This window comes from Hyla sarda, chromosome 4, assembly GCF_029499605.1.
Source record: "Hyla sarda isolate aHylSar1 chromosome 4, aHylSar1.hap1, whole genome shotgun sequence".
Lineage (NCBI taxonomy): Eukaryota > Metazoa > Chordata > Amphibia > Anura > Hylidae > Hyla > Hyla sarda.
The window spans coordinates 240,663,769-240,687,999 of record NC_079192.1 but is presented as its reverse complement, the minus strand read 5'-3'; the positions used below and the strand labels follow the sequence as shown (position 1 = coordinate 240,687,999).

The window sequence follows — 24,231 nt, the reverse complement described above, 5'->3', positions numbered from 1 at the left end:
AAGAGGGGTATACACAGCATACATGTGGGTAGAGGGACACCATGGCAGAGGGGTATACACAGCTTACATGTGGGTGGAGGGCACCATGGCAGAGGGGTATACACAGCATACATGTGGGTGGAGGGGCACCATGGCAGAGGGGTATATACACAGCATACATGTGGGTGGAGAGGCACCATGGAAGAGGGGTATACACAGCATACATGTGGGTGGAGGGCACCATGGCAGAGGGGTATATACACAGCATACATGTGGGTGGAGGGACACCATGAAAGAGGGGTATACACAGCATACATGTGGGTGGAGGGCACCATGGCAGAGGGGTATACACAGCATACATGTGGGTGGAGGGACACCATGGAAGAGGGGTATACACAGCATACATGTGGGTGGAGGGCACCATGGCAGAGGGGTATACACAGCATACATGTGGGTGGAGGGACACCATGGAAGAGGGGTATACACAGCATACATGTGGGTGGAGGGCACCATGGCAGAGGGGTATACACAGCATACATGTGGGTGGAGGGACACCATGGAAGAGGGGTATACACAGCATACATGTGGGTGGAGGGCACCATGGCAGAGGGGTATACACAGCATACATGTGGGTGGAGGGACACCATGGAAGAGGGGTATACACAGCATACATGTGGGTGGAGGGCACCATGGCAGAGGGGTATACACAGCATACATGTGGGTGGAGGGACACCATGGAAGAGGGGTATACACAGCATACATGTGGGTGGAGGGCACCATGGCAGAGGGGTATACACAGCATACATGTGGGTGGAGGGACACCATGGCAGAGGGGTATACACAGCATACATGTGGGTGGAGGGCACCATGGCAGAGGGGTATACACAGCATACATGTGGGTGGAGGGCAGCATGGCAGAGGGGTATACACAGCATACATGTGGGTGGAGGGCACCATGGCAGAGGGGTATACACGGCATTTATGTGGGTGGAGGGACACCATGGCAGAGGGGTATACACAGCATACATGTGGGTGGAGGGCACCATGGCAGAGGGGTATACACAGCATACATGTGGGTGGAGGGCACCATGGCAGAGGGGTATACACAGCATACATGTGGGTGGAGGGCACCATGGCAGAGGGTGCATACTAGGAGGGTCCCAGCCTTTACAGCTGCTGCCCTAGAGCTTCTCCTCCTCTCTATTCTGTGAAGCTGCCACCAGTCTCCCCTCTGCCCAGGACAGGATCTAGATCTGACATTACTACTATCCAGGACATTGGGGGACATGTATCATTATTTGTGTATGGTAGAAGCAGTTTACCCCTTTTCCCGCAGAAGCGCTAAATTTATCAATCAAGCGCAATGAGCTTCATAAATTGCAGGGAAATATAGTAATCTCCTCAATCCACTCTTTGGAAAATAGAATCAATGATTTAGAGCATCTTGCTACGTTAAGTCCAAGAAGGCTTATATTTGCGCAAAAAAAACAGCTCTTGCAGCAAAATTTTTGGTGTAAAGGAAAAGTCTGCAGTTAATAAATACTTGCGTAATATAGTTGTCATGCCAAGGTACCCTGATTCAGCTACATCTGGAGGACATGCTCTACCAAAACGTGCCCAAAAAAATGCGCAAAAAAGTAAAAAATACACACAAAACGGGTAAAAATCTTTGATACATGTCCCCCATTGTGCAGTTATCTCTGGGCTGATTGGCTTCTGCTTCACACACAGACAGATATGCGCCTCCATCTGCAGGCATCTTCCCCCTCCTCCTGTAAGAGGAAGCCTCTGATTGGTTGACACAGGGTCCCTTCCAGGCAGCATAACCAATCAGGCTTCCTCTTAGCTCAGGGGAGACTCACATGACAGAGCAGAATGGATCTCCTGTGCTCCGCTCTGTACAGTGTCCATATTTAGTGAGTAGCAGTCACGCTGTGGGCTCCCTGCATCAGCGCTGGCTCTGCAAGTCTACTGATCCGGGAAATCACAGAAGCGGGACATGAAGGGGCCGTTCTGGGATGGCGGGACATGACCCGCCGGATCCGGGACGGTTTGGAGGTATGTATTAGTTGTATATGGTCAGTTATCCCTCAATAGTGTAATGTCATTGCTCCCTATATGAATGTGATCTATTAAAGAGGTTGTCACACAAAGCAAAGTTGATGTGCACCACATGCATATATGTAAAGAAGGAAACAATGATTCTCCCCCACTGATCTGATCACTTCCTGGTTTCCTCTCTGAACTTCGACCCTGCTGTTGTAAAGCAACAGAGCACACAATTTCCCACAACCCCCCTTTGCTTGCATGTGTATTGGAGACCAACTGCCATTATGTGGTGTTCCAGCACCAAAGGCTGTCCTGTGGGCTAAAGATTGTCCGGGCATTGCTCACTGCTCCATTGTCTGACCTGTTATAATGTGATATATAATGTGAATACATACATACGTGATGTTATGTATTCATTTATCCACTGTACCTTCAAGGGATTGTGGCAGAGTGACCAGGTGACCCTGATGCCCCACATGGTACATTTCTTAAAGCAATAACACGTTATATAATATAACACATAGCAAAACATATATATATATATATATATATATATATATATATATACAGGGGAGAAACAAGTACAAGGAGACCAAGGTGACACAGAAGGGAGGCTGCCTGACAGGGCAGCAAAGTTACGGGGCAACAACTCCTGTACTGGCCACCACAAACTCCCCCCTCTTAAATACAGCTGTCCTCAGCGCCCAGTTCTGGAGGGCGGAAGACTGAAGTGGCCACTGAGGCCTAATGACAGTTCCTGGGGCATTGTAGTATAAAATGTCCTTCACAGGTCTGGGTGATCAATAACAACAGGGGATGAGTCCATGTAGCATTTTCAAATGTCCTTACATGCTCTTTGTTTGGCATAACTATGTAAACATGTGAGATTTCTTCACGCTTGTAACTGCATGAGTAACACATTTTTAAGCACTATAACATATTGGTGGCGCATTGGGTTGCCAGAGGCTATCTTCCCAATGCCTTAGCTGCTGGGGCCCTTTGGTTCTCAACACTTCTCCCCAGAACTCAATATACATTGTTATACTATACAACAGTGTTATCTGTACATATTGTACTCTGTCTCTATACGTGTTTACCTATCTTTCAGGGGTACCCTCTGGCCAGTAGAGTACTCTGTACAAGTGGACAGATGAGAAAATGTTAAACATATATAGGCATAAGAAGAAGGATGAGCCAGCGTGGAAATAGCAGAAGGTCCCTTTATTGTGTAAAAACCGAAACACAGGCACAGGAATGCAAAATGACGCCTTTTAGGCGTGAACCACCCTTAGTCATACAAACTTATAACACACAGTCATCTTATATATAGCTAAAAACGACAAAGAACAAATCGCTCCATGGTGTATTAAAAGAGTAACTTGTCAGGCAACTTATGCACTGAAAAAGGAGGCTCACCTGGAAGTGTTGTGTACCCACATACACAACAATGGTATCTTATATATAGGGGAAGTGATTCAAGAGAGGGGTGGAACCACCTGGGTCAAAACACTTAACCCCTTATATTACAAACCAAAATAAAAATTAAATACCATGAATACAAAAAAGTGCATAGTATAAAACAGACATAATTAAAAACAAAATGACAACATAGTTTCAACACCTCAAATATGAATATATGTGTATGGATATGTATAAATAATATAACTATATTTCAAACACATATTTGGTAGGCCTCAGGGGTAGGGGTAGTACAGTCAGGGATTTGCTTTGGTATATCAGGGGTTAATGTTAACCCTATAGTTCGTGATGCCAGGCTGAGGGCTAGTATGCTGAGATGACTCTCCGGTCTATCCCAGTAATGACAGGTGCATAAGAATAAAGACTGAAGGTCCACAAGATAGTTAAATTTGAACTTGCATAAACTTTACTTAACGGCTTGTGATACATCCACAGAGTAGTAACAGTCTCAATAAAACAGTCTCTCTATACTTCAATGACTGACAGATGTTGCGGAACTTGACTTTAGATAACAGTCTCTGGATTCAGGGTATATTGCGAAGATCCATACGGATTTAGGGGATAGATAAGGTCCGGTGGTCTTGCAGAGTGTTTAGGGATTGATACTCCCAATTTGGAATAGATCAGCCGTCGCCGCAAGGCTAAGGCCTAAACTCACTGATGACAGCAGCGCAGATCCTTTCTCGTCAACAGCCAGGAACCAAGAGAGAGATTAATGGCCACCGCGCCCTTATATGGGCAGGGGCGGGGCCGTTTTTATTGGTCCAGCCATCTGTCACTCACCGTCACAAAGGAAATGAGTGCATTACGTCACAAGGACCTCCAAAGGTCCTCAAGCAGAAATACCATAGAGTTCACCTGATCACGTGACCCGCAGGTCCTGCTACGCTTCTCACAGGTAATTAACTATTTATATACATTTTATACAGTTATACTTCCACAAATAAGGAGCATATGACTAGAGCAATGACTATAGGGGTGAGAGGTGACTAGGGGTGGACGTCCTAGGGACTCTGGCTATGGGGACCTATAAACAGGTACCGTATAGGATGCGGTACCGGGACACCACATATATATATATATATATATATATATATATATATATGTATAAATCCATATGAACTAGACATATACAATTGCTGACAATATACAAATACTATAAGGATGAAAGTTGTAGCATATGTCCTATTGCTGGAGATGTGAACTAAGATATCAGTAATTCTGTGAGCAGAGCGCACTGTCATACAATGGATAACCAGAACATGTATTGTGTTAAAAATGACAGTAAGGCAGGAATAAAATAGAAGGATACACTATAAATTGCATGTAGAAAAATAAATGATGATAATACTTAATAGTGTAACAAGACATCTTACCTCCTATTTAGACCTGCCAGATTACGGGTAGCCAACGTTATTATCCAGAACACTTCACGAGATAACAATTTTTGTCTATGGTTTCCCCCTCTGGGAGGTGCCGACACCCTTTCGATACCCTGAATACATACAGTATTACCTGCATGCACTTGTGCACAATGGGTTGAGACAGCAGAAATATGATGGGTATTGAAGTGGGGGACATCAGACAAATGTTCCCATAACCTGACCTTCAGTGGTGTGGTGGTGCACCCTACGTACTGTAATTTACACTCTGTGCATGAGATTAAATATACTATATACGTGGAATTACAGTTAATGTACTGTTTGATAGCATGAGTCTTGACAGTAACAAAAGAGGTGACATTGTTGCCTACTTTGATCTTGGAACAGCAGATACATATGGAGTGACCACATTTAAACGTACCGCAATGTCGTAGTTGGATGTCGTAGATGGAGCAGGTTTGTTTATGCTACATACCAAACTTGGAGATAATATTTGAAATAAAAATACGGTGATATTCAGCACCCAATATAGTGTAGAGTTTGGGGATATATGCAAGATAATTCACAGGTACATGCCCTTGATATAAACTGATCCTGCATTTGCAGCCCCCATATCGGGGGGATACAAATGTGTAGCTAAACGTGCTCCCACGCTGGGTCAAATATTATCTCCAAGTTTGGTATGTAGCACAAACAAACCTGCTCCATCTTGGATACAACATTGCGGTATGTTTAAATGTGGTCACTCCATATGTATCTGCTGTTCCAAGATCAAAGTAGGCAACAATGTCACCGGCAAGACTCATGCTATCAAACAGTACATTAACTGTAATTCCACGTATATAGTATATTTAATCTCATGCACAGAGTTCAAATTACAGTATGTAGGGTGCACCACCACACCACTCAAGGTCAGGTTACGGGAACATTTGTCTGATGTCCCCCAATTCAATACCAGTCATATTTCTGCTGTCTCAACCCATTGTGCACAAGTGCATGCAGGTAATACTTCTTCTTTATGTATTCAGGGTATCGAAAGGGTGTCAGCACCTCCCAGAGGGGGAAACCGTAGACAAAAATTGTTATCTCGTGAAGTGTTCTGGATCATTACGTTGGCTACCCGTAATCTGGCAGGTCTAAATAGGAGGTAAGATGTCTTGTTACACTATTAAGTATTATCATCATTTATTTTTCTACATGCAATTTATAGTGTATCCTTCTATTTTATTCCTGCCTTACTGTCATTTTTAACACAATACATGTTCTGGTTATCCATTGTATGACAGTGCGCTCTGCTCACAGAATTACTGATATCTTAGTTCACACCTCTAGTACGGTGTTCATTTTAGGACAGCATCAGCCGTCAAGCTGTACCTCGCTCATCCTTCAGCCAAAACGGCGTCCCGCCTCCTCCCTCGCTCATCCTTCAGACAAAACGGCGTCCCGCCTCCTCCCTCCTCCGTCAGGCGTCAGGCTAAACCTTTGTCATCCTTAAGTCTGTCATACCTCAGATGAAAATGAAAGTGCTGAGTCAGCAGAGCTTCGGCAGACCTGCTAGCACAGACAGTGTGTGATTGGCTGCTGTCAGCAAAGATACTGTGATTGGTTGATGGGAGCGTAGGTGTGTGCAGTCCCGCTCCACTGTTTACACACATTTCTTTACAAACCCTAATCCTCTCATGTACCCAGCTTTCCCCTATTCCTGCAAAACAAACCTGCGCTAATCCTCTCATGTACCCAGCTTTCCTGAGCGTAGGTGTGTGCAGTCCCGCTCCACTGTTTACACACATTTCTTTACAAACCCTAATCCTCTCATGTACCCAGCTTTCCCCTATTCCTGCAAAACAAACCTGCGCTAATCCTCTCATGTACCCAGCTTTCCTGAGCGTAGGTGTGTGCAGTCCCGCTCCACTGTTTACACACATTTCTTTACAAACCCTAATCCTCTCATGTACCCAGCTTTCCCCTATCCCTGCAAAACAAACCTGCACTCTCGGCTTTTCCCCTATTCCTGCAAAACCTACAGTTACGTACTCAGCTTTTAACAATTCTTGATAAACCTACAGCTGACTACATAACTGTAGGTTTTGCAGGAACAGGGCAAAAGCTGAGAGCACAGGTTGTTTTGCAGGAATAGGGGAAAGCTGGGTACATGAGAGGATTTGGGTTTGTAAAGAAATGTGTCTTAACAGTGGAGCGTGACTGCACACACCTACGCTCCCATCAACCAATCACAGTATCTTTGCGCTCCCATCATCCAATCACAGTATCTTTGCTGCCAGCCAATCACACACTGTCTGTGCTAGCAGGTCTGCCGAAGCAGTGATGACTCAGCACTTTCATTTTCGTCTGAGGCATGACAGAGTTTAGGTTGACAAAGGTTTTGCCTGACGGAGGAGGGAGGAGGCGGGATGCAGTTTCGGAGGAGGGAGGAGGCGGGATGCAGTTTCGGAGGAGGGTGGAGGCGGGAAGCAGTTTTCGCTAAAGGATGAGGGAGGTACGACTTAAAACTGACAGCGATTTGTCTGAGGGAGGAAGCGGGACACCGTTTTGGCTGAAGGATGAGGGAGGTACGGCTGAAAACTGACAGCGATTTGTCTGGGGGAGGAGGCGGGATGCCGTTTTGACTGAAGGATGAGCGAGGTGCGGCTGACGATTGATGCTGTCCTAAAATGGACACCGTACTCTAGCAATAGGACATATGCTACAACTTTCATCCTTATAGTATTTGTATATTGTCAGCAATTGTATATGTCTAGTTCATATGGATTTATATATGTGTTTGAAATATATTTATATTATTTATTCATATCCATACACATATATTCATATTTGAGGTGTTGAAACTATGTTGTCATTTTGTATTTATTATGTCTGTTTTATACTATGCACTTTTTGGTATTCATGGTATTTTATTTTGGTTTGTAATATAAGGGGTTAAGTGGTTTGACCCAGGTGGTTCCACCTCTCTCTTGAATCACTTCCCCAATATATAAGATGACTGTGTGTTTTAAGTTTGTATGACTAAGGGCGGTTCACGCCTGAAACGCGTTATTATGCATTCCTGTGCCTGTGTTTTGGTTTTTACACAATAAAGGGACCTTCTGCTATTTCCACGCTGGCTCATCCTTCTTCTTATCTACTGTTTGGTGTTGCCGCACACCTACCGTGCTGTGGCCTGGAAGTAAAATTGGTGAGCTGATCTACCTCTCTCCATATATATATAGGCATACATTTAAAACTGGTGGACTGGGGCTACAAAGGAAGTTACAGTCCTAACTTAGTTATTTTCATATGTGTGGAATATTTTTATTATACATGGACTAACTATGTGTGGTAGATAACTTTACACATTATATTGTGAGCTAATCTTTGTACCTTGTGGGAATTTGTCCTTGTGTTGACTGTTGGGACCTAGAAAACACCACTTTGGGGAAATCTGGAACTCTTGCATCTTCTGGAGCTCTTGAAACCTCTGAAGCTGCAGCTAACTCTTCCTTGATGAATTCAAGAGCGGGAATTGGTCTATGGCTGGCGGGACCCAGAGTCGCTGGTGTCTGCATGGAGAAGCTGGAGAAGGAGTTGGAACTCTAGACACTGGTGTATAGGCCGGAGCCAATGGTGACAACACTGGGACTGGTGTAGAGATCAGAGTAGGTTGAACCAGCATTGGAGTTGGGGAGACACAGAAGATCGCAGGCTGAGTTGGAGAAAACATGGGGAAATCCATGGATGGATAAATTCCCTCACCTGGGTGGTACTCTCTCGTAGGTCTGACAGCTGAAGAAGGTGGTGCTGGGAGTACTGTTAGATCTTCTTTCTGACATAACTTGATTTGGTTTCGGTGAACAACTTGCTGCTCGTACCCAGGCTTTTATACTTCATTACATCAGATTCCAGATAGGGTACGTCCATCAACGTGTACGGTTCTGTCTCTCAGATAGTCTAACTTGTGTGTCCTTGAAAACTTCTGCAGCCAGATCTTATCGCCCAATTGAAGTGGTTTGGCAGTGGCATGACTATTATAGTCCTCATGTTGTCTCTGCTGGGCCTCCCCCATCTTCTTGATGACAATTTCTTTGGCCTCTTGGATTTTTCTCTGGTGGTCAGAGACTCACTCCAGGGAGGCTTGCAGAGAGTTGTTGAACGGGGCTTGGAGCCCAAATGTTCGGTCTTTAGGCAGCTACCCATGTCGCCCAATCATCAAATAGAAAGGGGTATACCCTGTAGAACAGTGGACTGTGTTATTATAGATCTCCAATAGTTCAGGCAGCAGTCAGGGCCACTCTTCCTGTCTTGACATAGAGACTGCTCGCAACATGTGGATAAAGACTTCATTGATGCGCTCATAGAGCCTGTTCCCGTGGGGGTGGTAAGCAGTAGTCCAGAGTTTTTTGCAGGCATGGAATTGACACAGCTTTTGGAAGAGTTGGGCCTCGAAGGCCCTTCCATGGTCCATTAGGACAGACTCCGGACACCCAAGAGTTTGTACTCAAATTAGAGTAGAACATCTGGGCCGCTGTCTTGGCTGTGAGGTCTTTAATGGGTACAACGACAACCCATTTAGAGTAGTGATCCACCATGGTGAGAGCATAAGTGTACCCGGACTGGATAGGAGACAACTTGACATGGTCTAGCGCGACCAACTGGTTGGGATTTTCACTCTGGATGGAATGGAGGGGTGCTCTTGCGTCCTTGCACACGTTCTTGGTGGTGTTACAAACAGCACATTCACTGTACCATTTCTCAATGTCGCTCTGCATTCCGATCCAATAGAATCTTCACCTGACAGTAGCTTAGGTCTTGTGGACTCAGAAGTGTCCAGACTGATCATGGTATGTGTTGAGGACCATCACCGCGTCTCTTCGGGGAACCAGGATCTGATGAAGTCGATCACCAGATACCGGATCCAAAGAATTTTGATACAACAGTCCTTTGTGCACAGTCACTTCCTCTGTCACCACAAACCTTTCAGCTCGTAGTCACACTGGGCCCGGCATAGAGGGGTTGGTACCTTTTTCACCAGAAGGTAGTCCAACAGATCTCCCATGACTTAACTTTCATCCTGAAGAGTCTCTCAGGTGTATAAGTGGTCTTTAACCTTTTTGGACCTGGGTTCACCATCCATGAAGGCGGTCACAAAATTCTCATTCACAAACCGTTGGTATCATGGGGACATCTCCACGTCTTCCCACACATCTTCTACAGGGGGTTCTTCGCCGGGGGTCATCCTAGGCATTATGTCAGCATTGACATTCGACTTGCCGTTTCTGTACTTAATGGTTAAACTGTAATAGGCTTATATACAGGTGTAGATACAGCGGCACTATCTGGCTTGTGTTAGAAGCTAGGCTGCTCTTACGTGTATATGCATGTGGATTTTGTGATAAGCTGGCGGGGGTGCTCAATCTCTGAAGTATTCAATAAATTACAGAGGTAGAAAATGTAGAAATGAAGAGAGATCACTCACCGCTTCTGGTGCTCATTCTTTATTTCGTGGTGCAGTTAAAAGCGCATACAAAAGGTTGGTTCGGACGCCAACAAGACACGAGTGACAGCACTGTATCACACCAGCATGGTGTTTCTGCTGAAAACCTCATGGTACCTCTTTGCAACATTGATGATTCCATTGATTTGGTCCCTTGGGGTAGTGTCGTCTCCAATCTGGAGTTGCAACCACCAGGGCTCTGGAGGGCTCACACTGGATCCTTCGGCCACTTGAGCTGCACTCTGTCGGGCCACCAGACGTTCTGTCACAATGTCTTACGACTCTAGGAGGTACAGCTGGGCTATAGGAGTGTATTTGGGCAAGACAGTAGCAGAATCAGACAGGTTTACTAACCGCATAGGACTCTACCATTGGTGACAGTGACAATGCTTCTCACAGCTCGAACAATAGGATAATCTTCCAATTGTATAGGTTCCAGTGGGGCTTGATAGTCCCTATTCTTGACTCCGGCACATGCACGACACCAGATTATGGTCTCTGTGTTGGGTTGTAAGGTCATTGACCTGATGTCTTGAACTGCAGATTGCACCTTGCTTGTTGGCAAACTTCTACTCCGCCTGTAGAACTTTCAAGTGGTACTGCACAGCCCGCTGGCCGCTGGGGAAGAGAGGCATGCAAGGCATCTAACACTTCAGTGAAACAATTCTTCATCATGTTCACCCCCAATATAAACTCAGCAGACCCCATATCTGTTACATTAGTTACAATCACTCTCTGCCCGCTAAGTACATGCCCCCCAAATGAATGGTTGGCTCCCGGTATCCATGTCTGGGGACTGGCTGCCCATTGCCCACAACTATTCAGAAGTTAACATCATCAGGCTCACACAATAAACTAGCATCCCAATGCTGATAGAAAACACTTTTAGGTATAGTAGACACTTGTGTACCTTTCTTTATCACTTAAGTTAAAATTAAGAGTCATGTAGAATATTCTGAATTACCCTTAAATCAAACTTTTGTTTTCTAGAGTTGAGAAATACCCACTTGGACTTGGTACAAATCTTATCTTTTTACACGTTACTGATGAATCCTCAAATACACCTGTATTATTAAGAAGCTATAGGATAACTGTTTATCGGGAAGATCGGCCAAGTTTGCCCTTATTTGACCACTACAAAATGTGTGGCTTTGTACAGGTACCGATTTATCATATAACTGTTTTCACTATACTATATAATGTTTCCACTTTGGCAAAAGAATATAAAATAGAAGTTGGGCTTTATTCACATCTTAGTCTTTATACAGGGGATTAGCACTACATTATTTTTGCTATTCTGCTCCAATGCCCAAGCGTAAGAATCAAAATATCTTTGGCTAGGAGCCAGTTGTGATGGCTAGATTACTGGGTCAGAGCATCTCCAAAAGGACAGGTCTGCTGGGGTCTTCCTTGTATGCACCAATATAGTCAAAAGAAGTACAACCAGTAAACCAGCAACAGGGACCCAGGGGCTAAAGGCTCATTGATGCGTGTGTAGAGTGAAGGCTAGTCTGTCTGGACTGATGAAGAGCTGCTATAGCATACAGTTAATTGCCTGAAAAGCTAATGTACCTGTCATAGCACAGAAAAAATAATGCTTATGTATGTTATTCACTAGGTTATGCAGATGCATAACATGTCTTTTTTGTATCTATCTTCTGTATTTGGCTTACAAATCATTCTCTTCTGCTGCTCAAATATTCTGGCATCTGCTGCTCAGGAAGAGGTGTGTCCGAGGCAGGAACTGAGCTTGGTATTTGTTAACCACGCCTCAAGGATCTCACCTACTAGATGGTACACAATGGAAAAATATTGGAGACAGTTTTGATTGAAGTAAATGCAAAAATATTTATTCTACAATGATAAGACAATTTATAAAACAATTTAAAAAAAACATGCAAAATGTAATGCAAAATAAAAATAAAAATATGCATAGCTTACAAGAATTTAGCACTGATATTGTTTGCCATTTGGGCCTAAATGGCAAACAAGATGAAACACTGCTTAATGTTGTTAAAACACCTGTAGATGTTGATAGTTCAAAGAACTCTGCTAGTCCGGCAATTGGGTATTAGATGATAAATGTATAGAAAGTCTCTAGAATGGCTACTATGAGCCGCCCACAGTCAGCTGTAATAGTTATAATATTATTTCTCACCGTATCTCCAGCCGCTAGTCCCGTGCTGCGTCGGACCGAATATAGAAATATGTGGCTGTTAGAATATTACGGGGGCTGCGATAGTTGTAAACTCTGGAACTGAGCTTGTCCTGATTCACCATGCATTCACTTCCTCCCTGAGTCTGCTGTGCTGTGCTGGGTCTCTTCACCTAATAACTGCAGGCTGCACTGTAAACCCCTCCTCTCTGTTTACAGACTGAGCAAGAGTGAACACAGAGGAGTGCTAGTCCTGCCCTCACTTACTGGAGGGAAGTTAGGACAGTGATAATGCTGCAGCCATACAGGACCATGTTCTGGATAGTATTGGAACCTCTAGTGGTCTTTTTTTTATATGCGATGATGTACAATTTTCAAATGAAATATAGTAGAAAGGTTAAAGTTTTGCAAAGATGTAAAACATACAACACGTTTTTGATTCTGACTGTAATTGCCCATTTAATGCTTGCTGCCATGGAAAGGTGTCAGAACAAAGTGCATCACAACTTGCTATGTATTGGGCTGTGTAGCTGGTTTTAATTTTATAAGGTATTGGTGTACATCCTTATTGACTTATTTTTAGAGCCGCATGATATTTTATATTAACACATATTATTATGACATATTATTATGATGTAGGGGACCACACATTTCTAGTAAGTACGGTACTTCCAAAAGTATGAGCAAGTTGGGTTTTGATCATCTGACATGTCAGAGATGACTAATGATTTGTATTTTTTGTTCATCAATGTAATTTTCATCTTCTACCTAAACCAGAACGTAATGTTCTCCATGATTTTATTCATGAATGTGTTTACTTTCATTTGTTTAAACGCATTTATCTAGCCCTGGGTCATCAAAGATTGATGGATGTTGTTTACTTGTTAGAACAATTACAGATCTATAGACACAGGTGTTTTTATTTTGTTGTACACATATGTTACATGCTCACTAGTTATATAGCTAAGAGGTCTCATTTTGACTGTGCAGATATTTAATGCTATTACAAAAGTTAATACTATCTACTCTTTAACACAAGCCTATAAAATATATGTGTAATGGGCGCATGTTACATTGAGATATACTCATGGTCTGCCATATATTAGATGTTGAACTTTACTATAACTTGACAGCCTTTCTTATAGTGCTCAAAAAATACAAGTGAACAGTACCAATATAGCACAACGCAATAAATTATAGAATGAAGCCATAAGTGCTACTTCAAGTGCCCAGGTGCCCAAGTGTCCAACCATCAATCATTGTTGATGTACCATGTGAGACTGTATCGGTCACACACTTCTTAGATTGTCCTTAGATATACTGGTATTTATTGGAAAAAGTAGTAGATTTATACATTATTAAATTGTAAGGGATATAAGTGCAATTGTGGGGCAATTGCATTGTTTTAACATACAACAATCTAAACATACAGACATACAAACGCAGAAAATGTTCAGGATGTCTACAATATTTCTTCAATTGGATCTGATTGAAATATCATCCACTAATATTGAAAAGGGATATAGCAGTAGGCTGTGGGGGCCTGTTTCTTCCTATTTCTGTATTGAATACATTATTCTGAACTATAACCTATGATTAGGCAGATTTGATAACCTGAAATAGCAGCCCCATCCTGGAACCGTACTTTTACAGGCCCTGAAATACCCTAGGCACTATGGTAGGCACTAGCTCTGCTATGCCCACTAAGGCCTTTCTCTGGCTACCTATACCCTGTTCCATATTATTATGCAATCTATTTAAGTGTCACAAAGATTAAATATTTTGTTTTTCAGTTAACTCATGGATGGCATTGTGGCTCTTTTGATCACTGGAAACAATTTCGGACACCTGTGATAATTAGATTGCCAGGTGAGCCCAATTTAAGGAAAAACTACTAAAGATGGATGTTCCACATTATTAAGCAGAGCACCATTTTCAAGTAATATGGGGAAGAAAGAGGATCTCTCTGCTGCCAAAAAGAGTGAAATGGTTCAATGCCTTGGACGAGGTATGAAAACATTAGATATTTCACGAAAACTTAAGTGTGATTATCGCACTATTAAGAGATTTGTGGCTGATTCAGAGCACAGACAGGTTTGTGCAGATAAAGGCACATTGATGAAAATTTCTGCCAGATCCATGCATCGGATCAAGAGAGCAGCTGCTAAAATACCATTACATAGCAGCAAACAGATATTTGAAGCTGCTGGGGCCTCTGGAGTCCCACGGACATCAAGGTGTAGAGTCCTCCAGAGTCTTGCAACTGTGCATAAACCTTCTTTTCGGTCACCACTAACTAATGCTTACAAACAGAAATGGCTGCATTAGGTAGAAAAATACATGAAGAATCATTTTCAAACAGTCCTGTTCACTAATGAGTTCCGTGCAACCCTGGATGGCCCAGATGGATGGAGTAGTGGATTGTTGGTGGATGGCCACCCTGTACCAACAAGGCTGCAATGTCAGCAAGCGGTAGTGGAGTCATGTTTTGGGCCGGAATCATGGGAAGAGAGCTGGTCTGCCCCTTTAGGGTCCCCAAAATTGTAAAGATGACCTCTGCAAAGTATGTGGAGTTTCTGACTGACCACTTTCTTCCCTGGTACAGAAGAAAGAACTATGCTTTCAGTAATAAAATCTTCATGCATGACAATGCACCATATCTTGTTGCAAAGAATACCTCTGCATCAATGGCTGCTATGGGGTTAAAAGGAGAGAAAGTCATGGTGTGGCCTCCATCCTCCCCTGACCTCAATCCTATTGAGAATCTTTGGAGCATCCTCAAGCAAAAGATCTATGAGGGTGGGAGGAAGTTTACATCCAAACAGCAGCTCTGTGAGGCTATTCTGACATATTTTATACAAATTCAAGCAGAAACCATCCAAAGGATAGGGAATAAGATTTCAGATCGCAGGGGTCCCTCCGGTGGGGACCCCTGGGATCTCCGCTGCAGCAACTCGCTATCATTACTGCGCTTTGTGCGTAATGACGGGCAACACAGGGGCCGGAGCATCCTGATGTCATGGCTCCGCCCCTCGTGATGTCACGGTCCGCGCCCTCAATACAAGTCTATGGGAGGGGGCGTGGTGGCCATCACGGCCCCTCCCATAGACTTTCATAAGGGGGCGGGCCGTGACGGCACGATGCTGGCCCCTGTATCGCCGGTCATCACGCACAGAGCGAGTTTGCTCTGTGCAGTAATGATAGGACTTTTTAATTGCTTTTTATAAAAAAATTTAGGGTATACAAGGTGACCAAAAACATGCAATTTTGGACTTTACATTTTTTTTTACGTGTTTTCCATTGACCGTGCGGTTTAATTTAATGTTATATTTTTATAGTTTGAATATTTACGCATGTGGCAGTACCACATATGTTTATTTTTATTTACATTTTTTTTTATGGGAAAAGGGGGTGATTCAAACATTTATTAAGGAAGGGGGTTAAATCACATTTATTACCTTATTTTTTTTTTTTACACTATTTTCTAGTCCCCATAGGGGACTTTAACATGCAATCTTCTGATTGCATACACTGTTCAATGCTATGCCATAGCATAGCATTGATCAGTGTTATCAGCGCTTTGCTGCTCCAGCCTGCTGAGCAGGCATGAAGCAGCAGATCTCTGATCACTGATGAGTACCCCCTCGCTGTCCTCTCAGCTGTTAGGGACGCCATGAACAGCGGCCGTCCCGAACGGCCCGCTGAGCTAACCGGCAGGTGTTTTCTCCCGTTTTAGACGATGCAATCAAATTTGATTGGGGCAGGGATTCTCAACTAAAGCAGGGATTCTCAACTGGTGGTACGCATACCCCTAGGGGTACCCCACCGATTGTGCGGGGTACGCAATCTGCTGACAAATACCTGCCATGCATTGGCCAGTATTTCTCAGTGTAGAAAGGGGAATGGCCACGGCAGCTCTCTGTAAGGTACCGCGGCCGGCCACAGCTACTTTACGGGATCTGCATGCTTGCCAGGCAGAAGTGTGACATCTCCTGACGTTGTATCCCCTTGTGGCATTTTTCCTCCCTCCCTCTGATCCCCTTTTGCCATATCGAATAATAATGGCACAAGGGGATTAAGATGGAGGGGGGAATAATGGCAAAAGGGGATCAGAGGAAGGGGGAATAATGACACAAGGGGATTAAATATTGCATTAGTATAAAGGTAAGCACACGCCATTATAAAAATATGTTATTTTATGACTTATTTTGTCCGCCGGTACCCCTTGCGTGTAAGTTTCATGCAAATTTACGCGCTGGGGTACCCACGGACATTCTTTCACCATTTGGGGGGTACAGTCGTGAAAAAGATTGAGAACCACTGGTCTAATGGGTTAATGCTGGACATCAGACCAATCGGCTGATAGCAACCGGGACCCACAGGGTTTGAAGCTTCATGTAACGGGAGTCGGAAATGGACATAAATATATGTCCATTGTTGTTAAGGAATATATATGCGCAATCTCATAGGTTGAGTATTTGACTGACATCTAATGTGTGTGGCCAATTTTAGTTAAATTAGGATCCGTTTTTTGAACACCTACATTTAAAATTTATGCTGGGAAAAGCTCCAGATGTGTATGTTAAACAGATACCTCTGACAGATACCATATAGAAAGTAACATCCATCACCTATAAGGTCCCATTGTAAAAAATATTTACTGCACTCTATATACAAGCTTTCCTGGTATGCACGTTAAATGTACATCACAATTGTGATAAGAACATAGGTTTAATCTGTTCTGGTGACACTCTATTTTGAGATGTCTCTTCTGAAAATCTTGTAATCTCCATAAAATATTTCTAGACATTCTTTTTTTTTTCACCACCTTTACTAATTTAGTGCACATGTCGGGAAATTGTGGCACCCCGATAAAAAGTGGTGCATTGCGCTTCAGGTTGGTTTAAACAAACCATTAAGGCTAAGTTAACAGGAAGGAATTTCTTGTGGCTTCTGCATTAAATTCTGCATGGTTTTCACCTTTCATTGCTTTTTATATATTGACAACTATGTCTAGGTTATGTTTTTCTATAAGTACAATTACTGTTAGCGTTGTGTATGTAAAACTGATGGAAAATATGTAGCAGTCTGTGTTAGTTCTAAATGTGGTTATAAGCAATAAGGCCATGTTACATTGTAGCAATACCTTTTACAGATCACACTTTTAATGTGACACCTGTCGCAGGGTAAATAAATGGGAGGGTTCCCCTCTAACTCTTAAATGGGCTCAACTGGTATCATGCTTATGGAGGAAAAGGTCAGTGACAGCAGTGTGGCCTTTCTCACAGTAGGCTTTAGTTAAATTTTTAATCCAAATACTTTTTCTAACTTTCTTTTATGTTTAATCTCATTACGATCTTCAAGTTTCAGTGCAAGTTGATACTGTGCTGAAGGTTACAATACAAAGACAGATCTAGGGATGTTGACTTCAGCCTTCTAACAATTCTCATGCATTTCAGTAATCCTGGATTAAGTTCAAGGCTATTCATATAAAAACTGTGTGGCTTCTAGTTATGTCAGTATAAAGGGGACCAAAGATCGCCCTTGCTGCAGTCACACTTCCCAACTAAAAAAAAAAGAATCTAAATAGTATACAATTCATGCTTAATGCATTCAGTTTGTAATATGGAAATATATTGTCATAGCAATTTTAACCCCTTAAGGACCCAGCCATTTTACACCTTAGGACCCGGCCATTTTTTGCACATCTGACCACTGTCGCTTTAAACATTAATAACTCTGGGATGCTTTTAGTTATCATTCTGATTCCGAGATTGTTTTTTCGTGACATATTCTACTTTAACATAGTGGTAACATTTTATGGTAACTTGCATCCTTTCTTGGAGAAAAATCCCCAAATTTGATGAAAAATTTGAAATTTTTGCATTTTTCTAACTTTGAAGCTCTCTGCTTGTAAGGAAAATGGATATTCCAAATAATTTTTTTTAATTCACATTTACAATATGTCTACTTTACGTTTACATCATAAAATTGATGTGTTTTTACTTTTGGAAGACACCAGAGGGCTTCAAAGTTCAGCATCAATTTTCCAATTTTTCACAAAATTTTCAAACTCACTATTTTTCAGGGACCAGTTCAGGTTTGAAGTGGATTTGAAGGGTCTTCATATTAGAAATGCCCAACAAATGACCCCATTATAAAAACTGCACCCCCCCAAAGTATTCAAAATGACATTCAGTCAGCATTTTAACCCTTTAGGTGTTTCACAGGAATAGCAGCAAAGTGAAGGAGAAAATTCCCAATCTTCATTTTTTACACTCGCATGTTTTTATTGACCCAATTTTTTTAATTTTTACAAGAGGTAAAAGGAGAAAATGTATACTTATATTTGTAGCCCAATTTCTCTTGAGTAAGCACATACCTCATATATCTTTGTAAAGTGTTTGGCAGGCGCAGTAGAGGGCTCAGAAGCGAAGGAGCGACAAGGGGATTTTGGAGAGTACATTTTTCTGAAATGGTTTTTGGGGGGCATGTTGCATTTAGGAAGCTCCTATGGTGCCAGAACAGCAAAAAAATAACCCACATGGCATACCATTTTGGAAACTAGACCTCTTGAGGAACGTAACAAGGAATAAGGTGAGCCTTAATACCCCACAGGGGTTTCACTACTTTTGCATATGTAAAAAATATATTTTTTTTTTCACTAAAATGTGTGTTTCCCCCCAAATGTCACATTTTTGCAAGGGTTAATAGCAGAAAATACCCCCCCCAAAATTTGTAACCCCATCTCTTCTGAGTATGGAGGTACCCCATAAGTTGACCTGAAGTGCACTACGGGCGAATTACAATGCTCAGAAGAGGAGGAGTCATATTTGGCTTTTTGAGAGCAAATTTAGCTCGGGGGGCATGTCGCATTTAGGAAGCCCCTATGGTGCCAGGACAGCAAAAAAAAAAAAACACATGGCATACCATTTTGGAAACTAGACCCCTTGAGGAATGTAACAAGGAATAAAGTGAGCCTTCATATCCCACAGGGGTTTCACGACTTTTGCATTTGTAAAAAAAAAATTTTTTTCACTAAAATGTGTTCCCCCCAAATTTCACATTTTTGCAAGGCTTAATAGCAGAAAATACCCCCCACCATTTGCAATCCCATCTCTTCTGAGTATGGAGGTACCCCATAAGTTGACCTGAATTGCACTACGGGCGAACTACAATGCTCAGAAGAGAAGGAGTCATATTTGGCTTTTTGAGAGCAAATTTTGCTTGGGGGGCATGTCGCATTTAGGAAGCCCTTATGGTGCCAGGACAGCAAAAAAGAAAACACATGAAATACCATTTTGGAAACTAGACCCCTTGGGGAACGTAACAAGGAATTTAGTGAGCCTTAATACCCCACAGGGGTTTCACGACTTTTGCGTATGTAAAAAAAATATATATTTTTTCACTAAAATGTGTGTTTCCCCCCCAAAATTTCAAATTTTTGCAAGGGTTAATAGCAGAAAATACCCCCCAAAATTTGTAACCCCATCTCTTCTGAGTATGGAAGTACCCCATAAGTGGAACTGAAGTGTACTGCAGGGGCGCTACAATGCTCAAAAGAAGAGTCACATTTGCAAACTTTGCTGAAATGGGGGGACATGTCGCATTTAGGAAGCCCCTATGGTGCCAGGACAGCAAAAAAAAAAAAAAAAAAAAAACACGGCATACCATTTTGGAAACTAGACCCCTTGAGGAACGTAACAAGGGGTAAAGTAAGCCTTAATACCCCACAGGGGTTTCACAACTTTTGCATATGTAAAAAAAAAATGTTTTTTTTCACTAAAATGTGAGTTTTCCCCAAAATGTTAAATTTTTACAAGGGTTAATAGCAGAAAAGACCCCCCACAATTTGTAAATACATTTCTTTGGAGTAAGGACATACCTTATTTTTGGATGATAATGGCTCGGCGGATGCACAGCAGGTCTTGCTGGAGTGGGAGAGCAGTCAGGGGCCTTGAGCTTCATATGGAGCTAGGATGTGGGACCCCCCTCAAGGAGCGTTAATGGGGGAGCACTGAGCCCTAAAATAGGGGAACACTATGGGGGACAACGGGCCGTAACTGGGGTATACAGGTGGGGTACAGAGGCCCGTAATATGTGGTACAGTGGGCCAAAAAATTATAATAAAAAAGGATATATTCACAGAATGATGACCCAGAGCATAGCCAAAACTAAAAAAAATATGCCCGCCCCAAACCCTATGCTCTGAATCATCATTCTGGGAATGTGATGTGTGTGGCCGTCCCTAACCTGTTTCCTCAAATGCGCACCCGCTCAGGTGGAGAGAGAGCGCTGCGCATTTGAGGCAACATAAAAAAGTCCCCGATGATAGTGACTCAGAGACCTATGACCCATTTTTGAAAAAAAAACACCCCCAGAGGTATTATCAGTTTTTTTGTTTTTTTTTAGGTTTTTGGCGCAATTTAGAGATTTATGAGGTTAAAAATTTGGAATGTACTCTGGACTTGGTACATTGGTAAAATTATGGAAAATTTACATAAAAAGGGAAAATTTTGGGCTCCATGGAAGTGTGATACTCCCTAAAGCAGCCTATGCAGAGGCCCGGATTATCTGGGAAAGTGTCACATTGATATGTGGTGTCCTTCCGAATCCCCCTCCTGAAACACACTCTGCATTTTTTCTGGGTTCGTCCCTTCTTTCCAGTGGGGGAGATCACACCTGGAAAGTGTTGGCCTGGGACGATCCTGGCGCCTATAACTCCAGACCCTTGGGAATTCTGGACTGATCTTTCCCGGTCAGCAAAGATCAGGAACCTTAGGACTTCTTCTTGGTACTGGAGGAATGTCCCGGTGTTGCCAGCATACTGGGATAGTACAAAAGCGTTGTACATGGCAACCTGTACCATGTAGACCGCAACTTTTTTGTACCATGCCCGTGTTTTCCGCATGGTGTTATATTGCTTGAGGACTTGATCTGAGAGATCATCTCCCCCCATATACCGATTGTAGTCCAGAATACAATTGGGCTTGAGGACCGGTCCCACGGTACCTCGCACAGGGACAGGGGTGCTGCCGTTCCCATGAATAGTGGTGAGTATAAGGACATCCCTCTTATCCTTATACTTCACCAACAACAGGCTATCATGGGTGAGGGCACGGGACTCACCCTTGGGGATAGGCATCTGGACCAAATTTATAGGGAGGCCTCTCTGGTTCCTCCGCACGGTCCCACAAGCGGACGTGGATCTGGCGGCAAGGGATGTGAAGCGAGGGATGCTGGTATAAAAGTTGTCCACGTACACGTGGTAACCCTTATCCAGCAATGGGTGCACAAGGTCCCAAACGATTTTCCCGCTAACACCCAGAGTGGGGGAACAATCTGGGGGTTCAATACGGGAATCTCATCCCTCATACACTCTAAACTTGAGAGTGTACCCGGAGGTACTCTCACAAAGTTTATAGAGCTTCACGCCATACTGCGCCCGCTTCGAGGGAATATACTGGCGGAAGATGAGTCTCCCCTTAAAACTGATGAGAGACTCATCTACAGAGAGGTCCCTGAGCGGTACGTAGGCCTCCAAAAATTTGGCCCCAAAGTGATCAATGACCGGCCTCACTTTGTAAAGCCGGTCATGGGCGGGATCACCTTGGGGCAGACATGCCGCATTATCTGCATAATGCAGGCATTTCTGAATCGCCTCAAACCGTTTCCGTGTCATCGCCATACTGTAAAGCGGGGTCTGATAGAGGACGTCCCCGCTCCAGTACTGACGAGCACTTGGTTTTTTGACCAGGCCCATATGCACCGTGAGGCCCCAAAATGTCCTCATTTCCGCTGCATCAATGGCGCGCCATTCATTGGACCTGGCCAAAAACTAATCGGGGTGGTGGGCAATGAACTGCTGGGCATGCAAGTTTGTTTGCTCCACCATGTGATTGACCAGGCTGTCACTAAAAAAAAACTTTAAAAAGTCTAGATCAGTGAAGCCTGCATGGTCAATCCGGATTCCGGAGTCGCCAACAAACTCCGGAACCCGTGGCTGATAACCCTCTGGGGGGCTCCAGACAGGGTCATCGGAAGGGGGCTCTGGTGCACTTGTCTGGGGGGCCGGACTCCTATTACGAGCGGCATTGCCAGTGTCAGCCACTGGGTCACTCTCATGGGGGGTGCTTGGCCTCGCCTGGCGGCGTCTCACTGCTAGATGATGAGGAGGACGAGTAAGAACACAAAAAAGTAGGATCTTCCTCGTCCTCACTGGCAGATTCGGAGTTGGCTAAAAAAGTGTAAGCCTCCGCTGCCGAAAATGCCCGGCGGGCCATCGCCTTTTTCCGGTGGCGGGGTGGGGTGGGTGTGTGTGCGGGGGGGGGGGGGGGGGGTCAGGGAAGTGTGTAGTGCGTGGTGCTTGGTGTAAACTTACAGGAAAAAAAAAAAGCTGTGGCCAAAAAAAAAAAAATGGGCGGCACTCGCAGCACCCTGAACCCCTAATAGGGCCCGGGGTCACACGGAGCAGGTGACAGCGGACCCTTGGGGACCTATTAGGGGTCAGGGGGGGTTACTTTTTTTTTCTTTTCTGTTTTTTCACTTTTTACTGTTTTTTACTTTCTTTTGATTCCCTACCTGTCCCTGGAAAAAAGCTCACCCTGATCTAATGGGGTCCTCTTCTTCCTGGGGGTCTCCGATGCTCTGAGGGGGGATCCCGGTCCTTATGTTCCCGCACTGCCTGCTGACTGAACTCAGTAAGCGCGCAGAGCGGGGAGAAGGAGCTGTTAACCCCTTCTCTGCCGTACTGCTATTGGCTGGACGATCGCCAGCCAATAGCAGCGTTGCTGGGGAGGTGACAGTATTGTCACCTCTCCCCAGCAACGGCAGGTGATTGGCGGTGTATCGTACACCGCCGATCACCATTTATTACCGGGTCATCGGGTCACAATTGACCCGAATGACAGGAAACGGCGCAGATCGCTGGGCGTGAATTCGCTTGCGATCTGCGCCAATCACCAACATGTGGGGGTCCCGGGACCCCCCTCGGCATTTGCACGGCATGCCTGCTGAACGATTTCAGCAGGCATGCAGTTCCAATCTCCGCCCGGCGAGCGGCGGAGACCGGAATGACTCAGGACGTATGCATACGTCCTGGGTCCTTAAGTACCAGGTACCCAAGACGTATACATACGTCTTGGGTCCTGAACAGGTTAAACAGAACTTGAATATTGGATTATTTTAATTCAAATCATTTGTTATGTGCAGTAAAACTGAGATCATGTGATCTTTTCCTTTGATAATAATGTTATATTTGAAATGACTAATGTAACCTATAGAAAATGTTTACATTTAGAAGATAAGCTTCTAAATGTTTGTAAATCCAGGGGTGTGAAAATTTATAAAAAAAACAACTTGTCCACGGGACTAGAACGGAGCAAAATCTACTTGTCTCTCATATGATCCACTTGTCCGGGTGAATTTTCGCATTTACACTTTCCTTTTTCCTCCTTGCCCTATAATAGCCATAAATAACTACTATAATGATACCTTTTAATTTTTCCATAACTTATTCTCCGAAACAAAAACAAAAAAGATTGGTGAAGTGAAATTGAAATAGTAAAAAATAATTCTGCGGTTTTCTTTTCTACGCCATTTACCTTGTTGTCAGCTGACATGTTATTTTGATTACTGCAATACCAGATTTGTATACCGTATTTTTCGCCGTATAAGACGCACTTTTTCTTCCCCAAAAC

The 24,231-nt window shown here is 43.6% G+C and overlaps 1 protein-coding gene across 3 annotated transcripts in view; it reads left to right on the top strand.

Moving 5' to 3' along the window:
• The window catches only part of CPED1 (cadherin like and PC-esterase domain containing 1), a 299,737-nt gene that overhangs the window by 152,989 nt on the left and 122,517 nt on the right, over positions 1-24,231 (top strand). For all 3 annotated transcript variants that reach the window (XM_056573818.1, XM_056573820.1, XM_056573819.1), the window contains one exon: positions 11,368-11,536. In XM_056573818.1, the coding sequence (XP_056429793.1) occupies positions 11,368-11,536 (169 nt within the window). The remainder of the gene's footprint in view (positions 1-11,367; positions 11,537-24,231) is intronic.